This window comes from Euprymna scolopes, chromosome 23 (assembly GCF_053919585.1).
Source record: "Euprymna scolopes isolate OS-2025 chromosome 23, ASM5391958v1, whole genome shotgun sequence".
NCBI lineage: Eukaryota > Metazoa > Mollusca > Cephalopoda > Sepiida > Sepiolidae > Euprymna > Euprymna scolopes.
Genome location: NC_136504.1, coordinates 52366518 through 52383740, shown reverse-complemented (window position 1 = coordinate 52383740; position 17223 = coordinate 52366518). Strand labels below are relative to the sequence as shown.

At 28.8% G+C, this 17223-nt stretch overlaps 1 protein-coding gene across 7 annotated transcripts in view; it reads right to left on the bottom strand.

The window, feature by feature from the left end:
- The window catches only part of LOC145245893 (uncharacterized), a 321405-nt gene that overhangs the window by 15248 nt on the left and 288934 nt on the right, over positions 1–17223 (bottom strand). For all 7 annotated transcript variants that reach the window (XM_080107620.1, XM_080107621.1, XM_080107622.1 and 4 more), the window contains 2 exons: positions 2845–2943; positions 1219–1380 (listed from right to left, as the gene is read on the bottom strand). In XM_080107620.1, the coding sequence (XP_079963746.1) occupies positions 1219–1380; positions 2845–2943 (261 nt within the window). The remainder of the gene's footprint in view (positions 1–1218; positions 1381–2844; positions 2944–17223) is intronic.

Sequence of the window (17223 nt, the reverse complement as noted above, 5' to 3'; positions counted from 1 at the left end):
TATTTCAATTTACATTACAATTGTTTCCATGTCCAGTTTGACAATTTCAAGCATTATGTCGTTTGCCACCAACACCTTGTTTTGAAGTCTTGTTTTTGCTTACACAGTATATTAATGCTCAATTATAAAATTTGATAATTTTGTAGCTTACTCTTCAAGTCAACAATTTTTGGCTTAAAACTCATTGGTATATGAAAATTTACTGAATTTCACGAACTCAGTATAATTACATATAAGTCTATATATATATATATATATATATATATATATATATGAATGAGTCACCCCTTATTTTTTATGGGAGTTATTATTTACTTTTTACTATTATTGCATGCATAAAAGGTACACCCATGAGAATTTTGCACGTTTCTAACTCTCAGTCTTCACCAGCAAAAACTCATGACACCAGCATCCACAGCCTGGCGTTCTACCAATGAGCTATGATGACTCACTGCTTGAATGCACATTTTTTTTATTGCTTTTCAATTTAAGATTTTTTTTTTTTAGCAATATTAACAGCTCCAGAATGCTATCATTTATTTATTTTTTGCTAACCTGGCGTTTTTCAAGAGTTATAAACTCTTTTTATTATTCATATATGAGACCAAGTAGTTAATAAAACACCCTCTGATGAGAAGGAAAGTATTTCTTCGAAACTCTGCGGATTAAGGACTATCCACTTATTTAATTTTCAAAAAGGAAACACTAAATATGTTTTTAACTCTTTTTTAAAGTGTTTTTTAACATGTTTTATTAACTACTTGGTCTTATTATAAGCTCTGTCTCCTATTTGGTTTTATTGAGCTTTTACATCTGGTTGAGATTACTTTATAAATATTAATTCTTTAATATTTATAATTTACTTTAGTCTTGCCATCTTGGATCATTTTGGTAAACTTAACTGTAATTCTTATTTTATATATGAATGAGCCACCCCTTATTATTTTTTATGGGACGTATGGGGGTATAATGAGTTAACAGAAAATAAAAAAAAAATATGAATAAACATGTGACTTATGATTAAGCTGTTGGGTGGGTTGGACAATTTCAGATTTCAAGTTTAAAATAAAAAGCTGTCCAGAGATAGATTAGTTTGGAAGTGAATTTTTTAAAGCTGTCCTATAATAAAATGGATGTTAGAATAAATATGATGATAATGAAGATAATCTGCATAGCTTCATCTTTATTATAAGTTTAAGTTAGTATATCAATTCTCACCTGGACAACGGTGGTGTGTTTCACTTCAGACTTGTTCTGCAATTCGGTGCGAAGACTAGTCAGACATTGTTGACCTTCTTTGTGATGTTGTCTCAATTCCTGCTGCAAATTCTTCAACTGTTCCTCAAAGTTTTTGATGGCTTCCTCTGTGTGTGTGGAACCCTGAACAAGGGAGAAAAACAACGAACACAGCAATTACACAACACTGAAAATATCTTTTTAATTCCCAACAGTTAAATTATACACAATTCTTTAATTTGATCTTTTAATCTGCAAGGTTTCTTTATAAGTAAAAAAAAAAAATAATAATAGTACCGTATTATTCACTTTATGTTAAAAAAAAATGTTTTTATGGAAATTACTCCAGACAAGGCATGCAGCCACTTAATGCAAGAAACTAAAAAAGAAAATACTACTTTATGGTTAAAAAGTAACAAATGATAAATGTTAGATGGATAGATTTCAACTTTGGAAACAGCAATTCTTCCCCATTTGTCAGAAACATCACTGACTGGATAGAGGTCCTAACTAAGCCCGCAAGGACCTATGGCGCAGTGGTTAGAGTGCTTGGAAAAATCAATTGTATAAGTGATATTCTCCTGAAGGTTGAAAAGGTTCAATTCTCAGTGTGGGCGACCAAAAAATATAATTGCGAATTACTTAGGACCTTTATCTAGGGTGGGAGAAATTTCTGACAGTGATTTTGGCTAGACGAGTGTTTTTTGTAAAAGATTGCCAAAGGGGGCGGGGATCATAGATTGGAGCTCAATCAAACACTTGCCATAAAAATAATAGAGCAGAGACAGGTTCACAACGTCTCTTCTGACCCACATTCGACTGTAAAGAGAGAGAGAATGGAGGGTAGAGTAAGAGGAAAAAGTAGAGAGAGAGAAAAGAGTAAGAAAAGGGAAATACTTCTAACCAAAACAACAGTGGCTGCTTGTTCTGGTTTATATACATACACAAAAAACGTTTTCATGATAGCATCAAGGAGAGTCTGGTGAGTTTTCATGTTCCTGTTGACAGTTGGGAGTCCCTAGCGTATGATCGCAAGCAGTGGAGGGCACTGATATACAGGGGTGCAGAACACTTTGAAGCAGCCAAGATAGACCGAGAGAAGCTCAACAGAACATGTAGGAAACACCAAACCTTGCCGCCCAATCATGGAAATTTTTTGATCTATGAGGTGTGTGATCGGGCTCTGTTGTCTAAGTCCGGTTTTGTTAATCACATGAAAGCACACAAATTACATTTAAGGGAACAGCGAGGATACTAAAAAGAGCTCCCGGTTGGTTTCAATAAAAAGCAGGGGAATGTTGACAGCTGGTTTGGCTGCCCCATACCCAGCATTACAATCTTCAAAGAAAAAAAATGAAAAAAAAAAAAAAAATACAGGTTCCGTTGCTGTTAGTTTCATCCAAACCAATGAACGTTTTCAGTGTCATGTCTGCTTGAGAGTGTGCAAGTCGCTGGCAAGACTGAAAAGTCATCTTCGGGCATATGGACTTTCAGTGACTGAGGGAGTGGCACTCGTCTGACAAGTCATCGCAATTATCACATAATACACATATTTGTACAGACCATTGCAAAAAAAAAAAAAGAAAACGCTTTGTGTTTATTACTTACATGCTGCTGTGCCAACAACTGGCCAAGCTTTTCTATTGATGCTTCCAGAGTTGATATATATTTATTTTTGTCATTCAACACTCGAGTCAGTTCACAAACCTGCAGAAAAAAAAGGATAAACAGTTACATAGTTAAATAAAAATTAACTAATGAGGCGGAACACAGAATACTTTATAAAAAACAACATAAGCCTGACGAAGTCTCACGAGGATGAAAAGCGGAATATTGTGTAGCTTAATTGCCATATATATTTTCATAACTTACTATCTAGCTGTACTTATGCATTGAGCACTGTTGAAATAAATACTGAAAATTTATGCATAAAATTATATCTTCTTATATTGATTTATGATTAAATTAAATAGCAAGACATATACATATACACACATACATACATATAAAACATACACACGCATATATACATGCATGCATACACACATATATATACACACACATACATACATATATTCATACATGCATGCATATATATATGCATATACATATATTATGCTATTATGATTAAGTTTGCCATCTCTTCAGTTAAGTGTTATACAACTGTGTGCAGGTAGGTGACTTTTTAATCCAGCTTTAGTCCTACATGAAAGTACACATATGTGACATAAAGACTTTTCTTTTTGTGAAGGTGATCACATGATAATATTGTGAATCCTCGAATGTTGTGCCAGGCCACTTTTAGATTTGCAGATTAGACCACAAATATGACATCTTAGCGTTGCCGGATGTGCTGTAAAAGCCTCCTCATTAGACTGTCGTTCTTGTCTTTGATTGCGTGCGTTCAGATGATTTACAAAACCAGCTTTTGACAAAAGATATCTGCCATATACTGTGCGCTTCAATTCCTGTTGTAATTTCTCAGACATTACATTTTCTTCCTGCCTTCTTAAAACGCGTTTCAAGACAACAAGCTCTACACGCTGCTCTTCAAAAATCTTACAACTTTCTCTGTTGGTTTTTCTCCACAGTGATCGATCTTTCACTTGGGATTTCCAGTTATGATGCACATCCATCTCAAGTATTTTCAAGTTGTTTTTCAGACAATCTTTAAACATTTTTCTTGGTTTATGCTGAGGTCTTTTATCTATCTCGCCATAAAACAGTTGTCTTTGTTCGCCACCCTAACCACGTGTCCAGTCCAGCGCATCTGATTTTTAATGATTTTCATTTCTATACTGTTACTATTTGATCGTTCAAGAACTACAGTGTCAGGCGTTAGAGTCCTCCAAAGTTCTATTTCCTTTTTAAATAAATAGAAAAAAAAAAAGGGTTTTTACTATAAGTATAAATACACAAAAAAAACTCCAAATTTCTAGGAGTAATATATACATATACATATATATAGATAAAATTGTTGAATTTTTGTTAATTTTTTATTAGCGATTAATTTCTTTTTTTTTTTTTTCTCGCTCCCTGAGCGTTTTTTATTTCAAGAAAGGAGTTAATTACCCTTTGTTTACACTTTTTTCGTCCACATTTTAGGACGTTTTACTTTTTTTTATTTTATTTAAATATTATTTATTAATTATTAATTAATATATAATTGTCTTGGGTATTGTGGGATTATGATCATATATAAACGTACACACACTAGCTGGATGCCCAATTGTACAATAGGCTTAAACATAATATTTTAATTTATGCAGATTGCATATGTATGTTTAGTTTTAAAATATGCAAATGAAGAAGTGATTTGCAGCGATTTTAAATGGTACCTCTTCTGTTATAGTAAATTGAACTCATTAATAAAATGGTGAGGTACACCCGGGCTTGATCTGTAATCGAATGATCTACTTCTAAGCTATATCTCCAGATGTCAATAATTCTGTTTTTGTTTTTTTTTGTTTTGTTTTTGTTTTTAAGAAAGAATCATTTGCCAAGATTTTATCATCTCTCTTGCGAGTGTAACATTTAAAAATCTCCCTGTAAAAATTCTTCTTTTTTATCTCTGAGAAAAAAAAATCTATTTTTAAGATCGGATTTTTTGGATTTTCAATACTTATAGGATGAATTTTTAGACAAAACATATCTAAGAACACTGCCAGATATATAAATTAGGTTTGTGTGAAATTTGCAAAAGATAAGCTCAGCCGTTTGGGAACCTATGAGGAAGGAACTGACACACACACAAACACACAAAGTGACTTTTATATAATAGTAGATATAAATGTTGGGACGATTAATTGCAATCGGGAATCAGAATTTCTGATGGTATTGGAATCAGAAAAATTTGTATCCATTTTCCGATGACAAAAATGATTCTTTTAATTGTATTTTTTATTTGATTTTGTTTAAAGCTAAATCTCTCACTGCTTTAGGTTAGAAGAGTGCTTAGAAATTAGGAACCACTTCCATTCTCTTTTCCAGAAAATGTAATACATAGGATCTAAATTTTATAAAAATAGGATATACGAGCAGGCCGCCCAGCATTGCCTGATCATAAAAATATGCTTAAATATGATAATTTGATTAATGCAGATTTCATATTAATTAGTATATTATATTGGACTCAATATATAGTAATGATTAAAAAAGTAAAAAAAAAAAAAAAAGAAAAAAAAGACTTGTGTGTGCTACGATTGAGAATCAAAACCGAAACCTTTCCTTTGATGTTAATGACTGTACTATAAAGACCTGTTTACTGCAAAGCTAAAAATTAAAACATGAACCAATAGCTATTACGTCACGCATGCATATTCGTAATGCCGTTGTTCAACCTTCACCTGGCAAATTTCATTTTTTTTTTTTAATTTACACATCAGCTTTTCCCAAGCTAAAACCCAAATATAAAGTTTCGCATGGGTTCAAATACCCTATATATTAAGTTTCATGTCTGTAGACCAAAAACTGATGGAGGAGTTTGGTATGCAAAACTTTTTAAACAAAAATATATACGCATACATAAATATATATAGAAAGAGGTTTGTGTTTACTATCCCATTGATTACTGTACACGCAATAACCCTTATCCCCGAGTGGCTTCCAGGCCTTGATAAGTGGTGACCTTCATGTAAAATAAAAAAAAATACCGTTTATGTTTATTATACCGTTTTTATGCAAATATTACGCAAGTATAAATCATGTAGAATATCTGCATGAATATAATTACACGTAATAGTTAACTAAAGATGATTATCCCATAAGAAAACCCAAAAAACCTAATAGGGAATTAATTAAAATGAATGTTTAAAAGAATATGCAAATTAACTAGATCTTTCACAGATAAATGCAATTCCACGACCCATATATAACAAAGTTATATTTTCTTAGATTCAGCAATCTTCCATTGACTTCCCTGGTAAACTATACAAACATCGCTCACACACAGACATTGAATTTTAAATCTTTATTATATTTCTCAGTCTGTCCGTCCGTTCCACCTTTTCTTAGAAACTGCTAGCTAAAATTTTATATGTACCTTTGTTATGAGAAGATGCAGCAGACTAAGTATTATGGTATCCATACTATGCACAGTTAGGGATTCTTAGGCATTAGTATATAATGGAAAAATATGCATAAATTTAACCATATTCAACGATCAATTTGGCATAAAGAACTCATTCTAAGTCAACTGGCTATAACTTTTACCTGTTAAAAACTGGTAAAAAGTCTAATCTGTAGATATTAGTGTTGGGACAATTAATTGAAATCAGGAATCGAAAAAAATCGGAAGATTTGGAGGTATCAGAATCGGTATCGGAATTGGGAAAATTGATGCTTATTTTCCGATGCCAAAACGATTCTTTTGCCTTTTTATTTGATTTAGTTTAAACTAAAATCTTCCATTGCTGTTAATAATGATAAAATAAAAAATATTTATTGATTTTAAAATGCCAGTAAAGCTAAAATCGATAGATTATCGTTCACGAGTATATTTTGATGTTTAGGAAAATATCTGCATATTTAACATGTGTTTTTACGAAAATCGGAGAAAAAACTTATGGTTAAATAATTAGAGATTTATAAAGAATCGGAAATGGTAATTGTATCAAAATTGGTAATTGTATTAGAATCGGGAAAAATATTGGAATCGTCCCATCACTAGTAGATACCTTTATATTTACAATCCCACAGGATATATAATAGTAATATATCTTAAATGTTTTATTAGATAAATCCCCCAAAATGCCCAAATTTTGTGAGAGATTTAGGTTCTTAAGACTATGTTGATAAATTTTAAAGAAATTATGTTCCATGATTGAAAATCCTATTATTTTGAAGGTCTCAATTAAAATTTCTCTCATTCTTCTCTCCAGTAATTTTTGCGTGCTTTCATAAAATGGCAGAATCTATAAATGAAGACAAGAAAAAGAGATTTGCTTTCATTTTTATTTTAGTAATGACACTATTTACAAAACAGTAATCTCATTAAACAGAAAAGAGAAAAAAATATTCCCTTAAAAACGTTGGAAAATTACTTGCAATAAAAACATATACAATTTGAAAGTAATTTTCGAAAGTACAAATCATAAAAGCAAATGATGATCAACATTTTGTCTGAAAAATCAACAGATGAATAATTTCATCGGGTTCACCTTAAAAAATGATGGATCAAAATTTGTCACGAGAAAATCAAGTCTGCTCATTTTGAATTTGAGTCAAATGTTCTAACCAAAACAATAATTAAAACAAAAAAATAACTCAGCAATTAAAAACTGAAGCATGACAATTATTTTTTTTTTTAATTCAATTATAAATTCATTATGGCGATTGTATTTCAAAATATTGAGATAAAATGTGCAGAATAGTTAACGCTTGAGAAAAAAAACACACACACACACACAATTTATATAAAACGCATTAGATTAAAATTCTCCACCAGATGTGTGGAAAAGAGTTCTAATTTACTTTTTTTTTTTTTTAATTATTTTTTAAAATCTTACAAATCCCTTATACACTAAAGATGGATGGACGAATTTTTACTTGTACCGTAAAAAAAAAACAAAAAAAAAAAAAACAAAACAATTTATTAGCTGGGTTCAGTAGAGAATTTTATTCTAATGCGTTTTTCATAAATAACACATTTTTGGGGGCGAGGATAGAGAGAGAGAGAGAGAGAGAGAGAGAGAGAGAGAGAGAGAGAGAGAGAGAGAGAGAGAGTACAAGTTCTCGAGAGTTATCTATTCTAAACTTTCATCTATAAGTGATAGCATTATAACATTTTTATATACAAATTTGAAATCTTTAACGAAATGAAATTCTATTAATATCTAAAAAAAAAAAAAAAGGTTCTGTGTCCTTATTTGCAAATTATAAATCTATTGAATTCCAAAAGGAATTATTTTCTTAATACTATAATAATAATATAAAAGGAAATCTTTTTTTTTTTTATATAACTTTGTTGCTATTTTAATTTTGTTAAGACTAAAACCATTACTTTAAATCAAAATAAGGGAGATAACTTCTATTAACTATTAAAATTAAGGGAGATGACTCCTATTGATTTTTTTTTTCAGACAAAACTGTTAGATCGTTATGAATAATTTGCATAAATTTTTTATTTTGGTTATTTAATCAATTGTACAATTTTGTGGTAAATTATTTACATACACTAAGCATGTCATATGCATAAATACACGCACACTATATATATATATATATATATATATATATATATATATATATATATATATATATATATATAAAATCTGAGGTTATTGTTTTCCAAAGGTTTAAGTGACCAATGAAGAAGTATAATGAGATTAATACAAGAGTGCTCAATACCGGAGTAGAGCAGGGTATACTCTTCATTTGTTTTTACATAAGCAGTAATATGTTGCTACACAGTCATGAGCATGTTTCGGTCAGCTAGTTACCAGTAACTTGAGACCTCTTCAAGCGATACAACTTATACAAAAACAAACTTTGCTGTATCGCCTAAAGAGGTCTCAAATTACTGGTAACTAGCTGATCAAAACATGCTCATGACTGTGTAGCAACATATTACTGCTTATGTAAAAACAAATAAAGATTGTGTGTGTGTGTATATACATATATATATATATATATATATACACATACACACACACATATATCACATGAGAGAAATAGTAGCTGTTAGTATCGGTTTTTAACACCGGTTCAAAATTGTAGATTTACACTTATATATACAGAGCATTATAATAATCAAATAAATTATGTGTTTTATTTCAGTATGACCATTAGTTTCACATCTTAAGAAATCATCAGATGATCCAAATATGATTTTGTAGTTGCTCTCCTCGAGTGACCGTGTTTGGGTCATTGGATTATGGCTCAAGGCATGAAATCATTGGTCATAAATTAAAAAAACATGTAATTTATCATATATATATATATATATATATATATATATATATATATATATATATATATATATATATATATTAGTGTTGAGACGATTAATTGGAACCAAAAAGCGAAACTTTGGGGGTTATCAGAATTGGAAAAATTTGTACCTATTTTCCAATGCCACAAACGATTCTTTTAATTGCCTTTTTATTTGATCTTGTTTAAAGCCAAACCGCCTACTGCTGATAGTAATGATAAAATAATGAATATTTAATGTATTTTAAACTACCAGTAAAACTAGAGTCGATAGATCATGCTTCACAAGTGTATTTTTGAGAAAATATCTGCACATTAAACATCTGCTTTTATGGTAATCGTGAAAAATACCAACTTTATATTTAAATGTTTAGATACTTATAAAGAATCGGAATCGGTAATTGTATCAAAATCAGGAATTTAGTATGGAATCGGAAATGGTATCAGAATCGTCCCATCACTAATATATATATATATATATATATATATATATATATATATATACATATACATATACATATATATAAATGAATACAAACACACACTGTATCTTCATTAGAATGAAATTCCTCACCGAATTTGATTAGTAGTTTTTGCATTGATTCTGGTGGAATTTTAAAACTTTTTTTTTGATATTGTTGATTTATATTATTGCTGGGCACCTACAAACATTTTCTTTTGAAGATAATCCAGTGTTTCAAAAAAAACCCCAAAAAACCCCCAGAAATAATGGATCATTGTATGACTTGAAATAAACACTGCCCTGAAACAGATGTAAACAATTACAATACCTTTACATATACCGGGGCGGTACATGATTTGAAAATGATAAATCCTCAAAATTACACACATACATAAATCTAAATGCATAGCATATAGATTTATGAAAAAGAAAACAACTTTTGTACCCATATGCAAATGTACTAAAATACAAGTGTGTGCGTGCATTCAGTCCAATTGAAAGTTTAGTTGAAAAATATTTTCAATAAACTTAATAAAGCTTTTCTTTTTCTAAAATGTATTTTTAGTATTTACAAGCAACCCCCCCCCAAAAAAAATAAATAATAAAACAAAAAATATATAATTTTTAAAAAAAATTTGAATAAAAAACAAGCTTATAAAAACACCCTCTATTTCTCAATCTCTTAACTTGAAAATCAAAAAAAGTAAAATAAAAACGCTCACAAAAATACATAGTTCATAAAAAGCACAATGTTTCAAATTTAACTCTTTTTAAAATATGAAATTTTTATTAAAAAGTTTTTTTTTTTTTTTTCAATTTTTATAAAATAATAGAAATACCAATATTAAAAAAGAACTTTGGTTGTTTTCATTAAAAAGAATATGAAAAAAAATTTAGGACAATTTTTTAAACAGAATTTCAGTTGCTAAAACTTTCTTGTTTTCAGATTCTTAAATCAGGGTTCACACAGATTTTTAATGTCCATTTTCAAAGACTTTTCAAAGCCTTTGCCAGACAAAATTCAAGTTTTCAGAACAAAATTGGGGGCGTTTTACAGTCCACTACGATTTGAAAAAGTGGTCTAAAATCAAATATACAGGCAATAAAAGTTACTTTGCAGCCTACCTGCATCATTTTTTGGTGTTTTTTAAAAGTAGTTTTAAATGCTTTTGATTTCATCTCAAATATTAATTCTCTTTATGGCTTTTGAATTTCCAACCAAGATCGCTACCGTCTTGTCCATTTCTTTTAGCTCGTTCAGTCTCATTGAAATTATCACATTTTTAGAGGGGGGGGGAGGAATTCGCCATCGGAGAGTTCCATCTGCAGAAGGAAAGTTTTGTTTTTTTCTTTTTAGAGGGGGTAGGGGGGCGGTCATTTTTATTTATAGCGGCCACACTACCCCCCCCCTCTTCCATTTTTAATTAAAAGTGAAAACAAAAATAGAGGGAGATTTATTTCGATTTTATTTTTTAATATTTTGATAAATGTTTTTACTGGACATTAAAAATACAATTTTCAAGGCCTTTCAAGACATTTTCCATATTTTCAAGAATTTTTCAAGATCATAATAGACAAAAGACAAGGCAAAAGTCAGAATTCAAGGACTTCAAGTCTGTGCGAACCATGTAAATAAATAAGAGTTAGACTTGGCTATTTTAAAATAGAAAAAAAAAAAGATCCATATATTTTTTTGTCTATTATAGAGAATTAAAAAATGGATCTGAAGGCATCATTGATTGGACTAAATTAGATTTTGTCATGAAATACAATTGGCTTTATAAATAAATTGTCAAAAAATTATCATTTAAAAACATATGCAGAATTAAAAAAATAATTGAAGAAAAGAAAATACGATAAAATGTGAAAGTTAATTTTCATAAATTTAAAAATAACTTCAATATTTATTTTTTTTTTTTTAAATATTAACATACTGATTCTAAATAAAGCAAAAGAAATGTTTATAAAATGAAAAAAGTTCTACACAAAGGTGATGAGTTTATGATTTTTAATAAAAAAAAAAAATAAATAAAATTTCAGTGAATGATTATAAAAATAGAATGAATAAAACAAAAATGTTTGAGAAAAAATATATAGACGGAGAGAAGAAATGAAAAATCGATTTAAATTTACAGCATTAAAAAAGATTCAAAATGCTTGAGGTTATTTTTTCTTTTTAATATCTTAAAACATTTCAGCTTGAATAAAATATAACCTATTATTAATATTTACAAAGGGTGTATTAATGAAAGGATGGAAGGTTTTGTTTTCTAAATACAGTGGAATTGAGTTCTTTTATATTTTATCTTTTATATTTATTTTATGTAAGTATATATTCGTATACTATTATTATTATTTCATGTAACTACATAAAATTCTAGGTAACTATTTTCAGTATTTACTTCAACAGTGCTCAACAGAGCTAGGTAGTAAGTTATGAAAAAGATATATATATATATATATATATATATATATAGCAATCAAGCTACACAGAATTTTCTGCGTTTCATTCTAATGAAAGATGAAATGCAGAAAATGTTGTGTAGCTTAATTGCCATTTATATATATATTTATAACTTAGTACACACACAATCATGATGACGAAATTGTAAACAAATGAATTGGAGATATATAACAGACAATTTTGAAATTTTTTTTCTTTCTAGAGTTCATTTAAGTTAATTTTTCTTCATCTTCAAATCTTTAAAATAGAAATATGAAGTTAATAATAAAAAAAAAGTAAACGTTTTTAACGTTTTTGTATAGCAAGTTATGTAAATGTGAATCTCTTTTTTTTTTTTGTTTCTTTTCTTATGGAGATACTTTCTGACTTTTATATTCAAACCTTTAAAGATTAAATGGCCGTTTAGGAAATAAAAATTATAGCTTGACATGATTGTTTAGTTTGGTCGAAATCAAGATCTGTATATGACTACTTCATTTAATCATATAAATTAATATATGAAGATATAATTTTATGCGTAAATTTTCAGTATCTACTTCAACAGTGCTCAATATATAGGTAAAGCTAGGTAGTAAGTTATAAAAATAACTATGGCAATTAAGCTACACAGAATATTCCGTGTAGCTTAATTGCCATATATATATTTTTACAACTTACTACTACTACTACTACTACTACTACATAGTATTCAGGAGCTAAAACTCATAAATTAAAACGAGGTTATAAGAGTGCTCAATAAAAAAAGAGCAAAATATTATATTTTTTTTTATTTATACAGACAAATATTACATAGTCGCTACACTGAACATGCTAATATTTTGGACAAACTGGTTTGCAAGAAACCAAAAGTCACTCGTCAGGTGATGTTTAATAACACATCCTGAAATAATTCCTTGGTAAAGAAAAAGTTAATAACAATTTCAGCCTATACACACATTTCTAGAATGTTCTCCTTAATATACAAAGCTTATTATTAAATATATTTTAACTCGAAATGGTTCTTAATTTAATGTTTAATAAAAACAAGATAAAACAGTATTTATCGGTCGTACACAATCAAATAGATGTTAACTCTAAATGATTCCTCATTTACTAACATTTAACAAACAAACAAGATAAAACGATATTCATTGCCTGCACACAAATTTTATTCAAGCCACTAAACTGCGGTTTTACTGAAAACATTAATTTTCAAAGCCCTCATTGTATTAAGAAATCAGAAATACAATAATTTTTTTAGAATTCAATCCTAAGAATTTTATAATGTTGATATTAATTTGAAATATTACAAAACATTCCTGCAACTGTGGTTGAATATTTGTTTTAATGGATAAAGTTTTAAATGAGAAAAACAACTGATGGGAAAAACAAACAAAAAAAAATGTTTTTCTGTTGACTGATGTAACTTATGCAAGTCTATAATAATCCACTGATTAATAAATTGATGTATCACAGATTTTTTTTTTAAGGCTGGTTTTGTTTTTTTTGTTGTTTTTTTTGTAACCATTGGTTGTGGTTGCTTTTTTTTTTTTTTAACCGTTAGTTTTGGTTTACTCTTGGGTCTGATGTACCCCCCCCTCCCCTCTTTCAACCACTGCTTATCAATTGTGGAAAAGCAGTTATTTTATCTGACCACATTGCATTAAAAAAAAAAATATTTAAAAAATGATCACTTAATATAGAAAAACTGATTAAAATAATAACCATGGAAACATGTCAGCCGCTGAAAGTTTTCAATAAAAATCAATTTGAATTTAAAACGGATGATTATTACTTAAATAATCATTTTTGTTTAGCCAAAACGAGTTTGAAACTTAATCAAAATAGATTAAATTTTTCAGCAGACGATATAGTGAAATTGAACCGACTTCTAAATTTTGTTAAATAATCTGCTGATTTAATTTGGACCCCACCCCACCCCCATTCACTATCCAAGACCCAAGAGTATCCAGCATCGGAAATATATACTTATATATACAACAGTTGATGCAACTGAAATTTGTTTAGCAACAATAATTTGTTGGGAAAATATAGCATAACAAAAAGTAAAGGTGTGTGAAGGAGAAATACTTTTTTTTTAATTTTACTTTTGAGATCTAAACTAATCGTTGGATAACAATTTAAAAAATAGCTACATCAATATTTACTGGCCAAGATCAAAGTGTAGTATCTGTTCTTCAGAGGCGGCACTTCCATTTCTCGTTCTCTTTCAGTGGAGGAGAAATCCTTCACGACTGAGACAATTTTTATTTTTGTACCTTTTCTTCACGTTAAAAAACGACCCTGGTGTCTAACTCGGTCCCGTGGGGAGGCATTGTGAATAGGTACATCAATATTTTACGTTGAAACAAACAAAAAATGTGATAATACAGAAATTAGTACAACTACATGATATATATATATATATAATCGATAGAACCAAGTAGGTTGATGGTAGATGATTCCTGTATATTCCTTTGCAGTGTAAATGCAAGTACTAAGCTAATATGAAGTACCTATTTACCATGCCTCCCCACGGGACAGAGTTAGACACCAGGGTCGTTTTTTAACGTGGAGAAAAGGTACAAAAATAAAAATTGTCTCAGTCGTGAAGGATTTCTCCTCCACCGAAAGAGAACAAGAAAATGAAGTGCAGCATCTGAAGAACAGATACTACACTTTGATCTTGACCAAAAGGAGTTAAACTGCACATAACGATTTCTTCAAACTATATATATATATATATATATATATATATATATATATATAATGATTATATTGCTGTGGTTTGCCAGATGTTAATATAATAAAACTCAGGTGTTTATAAAATAGTGCTCAATAACACTTAGAACTGTGTTATTGCATATAATTTTCTTATTTATAAAAATATTACTAATTTTTTTGTGGCCCAATGATGTTGGATTTCAAAAGAAATTACAGCTAAAGCATGTACGCACATATGTAACCAATAATATTTGTATAAATAAAGAATATTATACAACATACATATAAAATAATTATTGAGTAAAAAAAAAAAAAATGTTAAAAAAATAATTTTAATTTAGAAAATTGTGTATAATTGTATTTAAAATATGAAATTAGATAAATTTTTTAAAAGTCTATCCAAAACTGAAATAGAGTAAGAATAAAATTGATAATTTAAAAAAAAAAATTTTTTTGAAAAAGTTAAGAAATCATAAAAAAAATGCATTTTTATTTTTTATTTTTTTGCATTTGAATATGATTTTCTTTTTTTTTTTTTCAACATTTGGCTGGCATACATCGGTTGTTTGGAAGGAATATATATTCCGCTTAGACACAAATTTCATGATTCTATATAAATAAAGGAGACATTTGCATACAATTATAAGAACATGGTATAATAAGAAAAAAGTATTGGAATATAAGCAAAAATAACAACACATTTAATGATTATATGTTACAAAGCAGATAGTATTTACAAAAGAAATGCATTTACAATCAATACAGAAAAAAAAGGCATTTCAATTCCAACTTTTGATAGAAACATTTGAGTTAAACACTTAATTTATTGGATTAGCAACCAACTTACTGCTATTCTTTTATTATTTTAAAATCTATTTATATTTTTGGAATCTTTTTTTTTTAGAGTTAACTTAATTTCTCTTTATTTTAAAATCTTTAAAATAGAAATATCAAGTTAATATAAATAAACATTTGTAACACTTTTTTGCTTTTATTTGTTTGTTTTTTTTCGTTTCTGCCAAACAAAGTATTAAAAATCTTGTTGAACGCCGTGAAAAAGTCTTAAACAACAAGAGAGAATACATCATTGATTAATTGTTTTTTTTTTTATAAACCTTTTTATAATTAAACTTCAAAAACTTAGTTGCTAATCCAATATATTCTTACAAACATTTGTTTATGAAAGTCAAACTTTTATTGCAACCCTATTGCTCTATAAATTTCTATTAATTTCCTGAATATTAGCTGCATCTGATAAAACTAAACAAGCAGTGACAATACGAGTATGGACATAGAATACAAAATATAGATTTTAAATAAGTGATGTGAAGGAAAGGTTTATTGAAATGGGGGAGACATAAAAGAAAATGAAAACCCAATGAGGAGTTGAGAAGAAGTCAGTAGAAAGTAGGAAAAGAATACAAAAAGGAAGGAGTGAGGAAGACAGCATATGTAGATGGCATTTGCTCTGCTTGTTTTGCATTATTAGACGAGGCTAGCATTTAGGAGAGCTGGAGAAATGTACACGATTACAAGTTATTAGAGCCTTCACCATTAAAAGAGTTTGATTTTTATAAAGGAATCTTAGTACAAAGCGAATATATATGTTGTGTGTGTAAATATCTGACGGAATGTGTAGCTATAGGAATACTGCAAGAATCAAACAAAAGATCAAACATAGAATCTTTTGGCTCAGTATTTTTGTTTCACTTATGGAACTTTTTCAAGAAATACATTTATTAAACAGCAGTCAGATTAAATATACAACTTTTTTTGAGAAGACCCTAAAATCTGAGAAAAAACAAAACAAAAAAAAATAATCAGGATTTAATATTCTCCCCATTGTGGTATTGATCGATTTGCAATCTAAACACTGGCCTCTGATTTTCCAACCATTGAATGATTTACTTTGTATATTTAATCAGACTCTGTTCAATAAATGCTATTCTTCGCAAAGTTTCGGAACTGAAACAAAATATTGAATTAATAGACGCATGATTCTGTGCTAATATTTTCTTTCCTATTTAGTTTATTTGTTTATTACTATATCCATATATACACATTGTTATATATATATATATATATATATATATATATATATATATATGTGTGTGTGTGTGTGTGTGTGTGTGTTATACATACACATACATGTGTGTGTATATATATGTATGCATGTATACACATGCATGTATGTTTAAAATAGTACAATCACTATTTTCTTTTGCTTGAGTAGAAAGAAAAAGAAAATGTCTAAAGACGCTGAATACCGAAAGAAAATTCCAAGAATATTTTGCCAAAATTTGTAAAAACTGGTTGAAAATTTCATATCAGTTAAATATTCTTGACTGGAGCAATTTCATTCTGGCTAATTTGAGTTTTGCATTGCCTTCTCTTAGAGACATTAAGTCAATTTTGTACCAGCTATTTA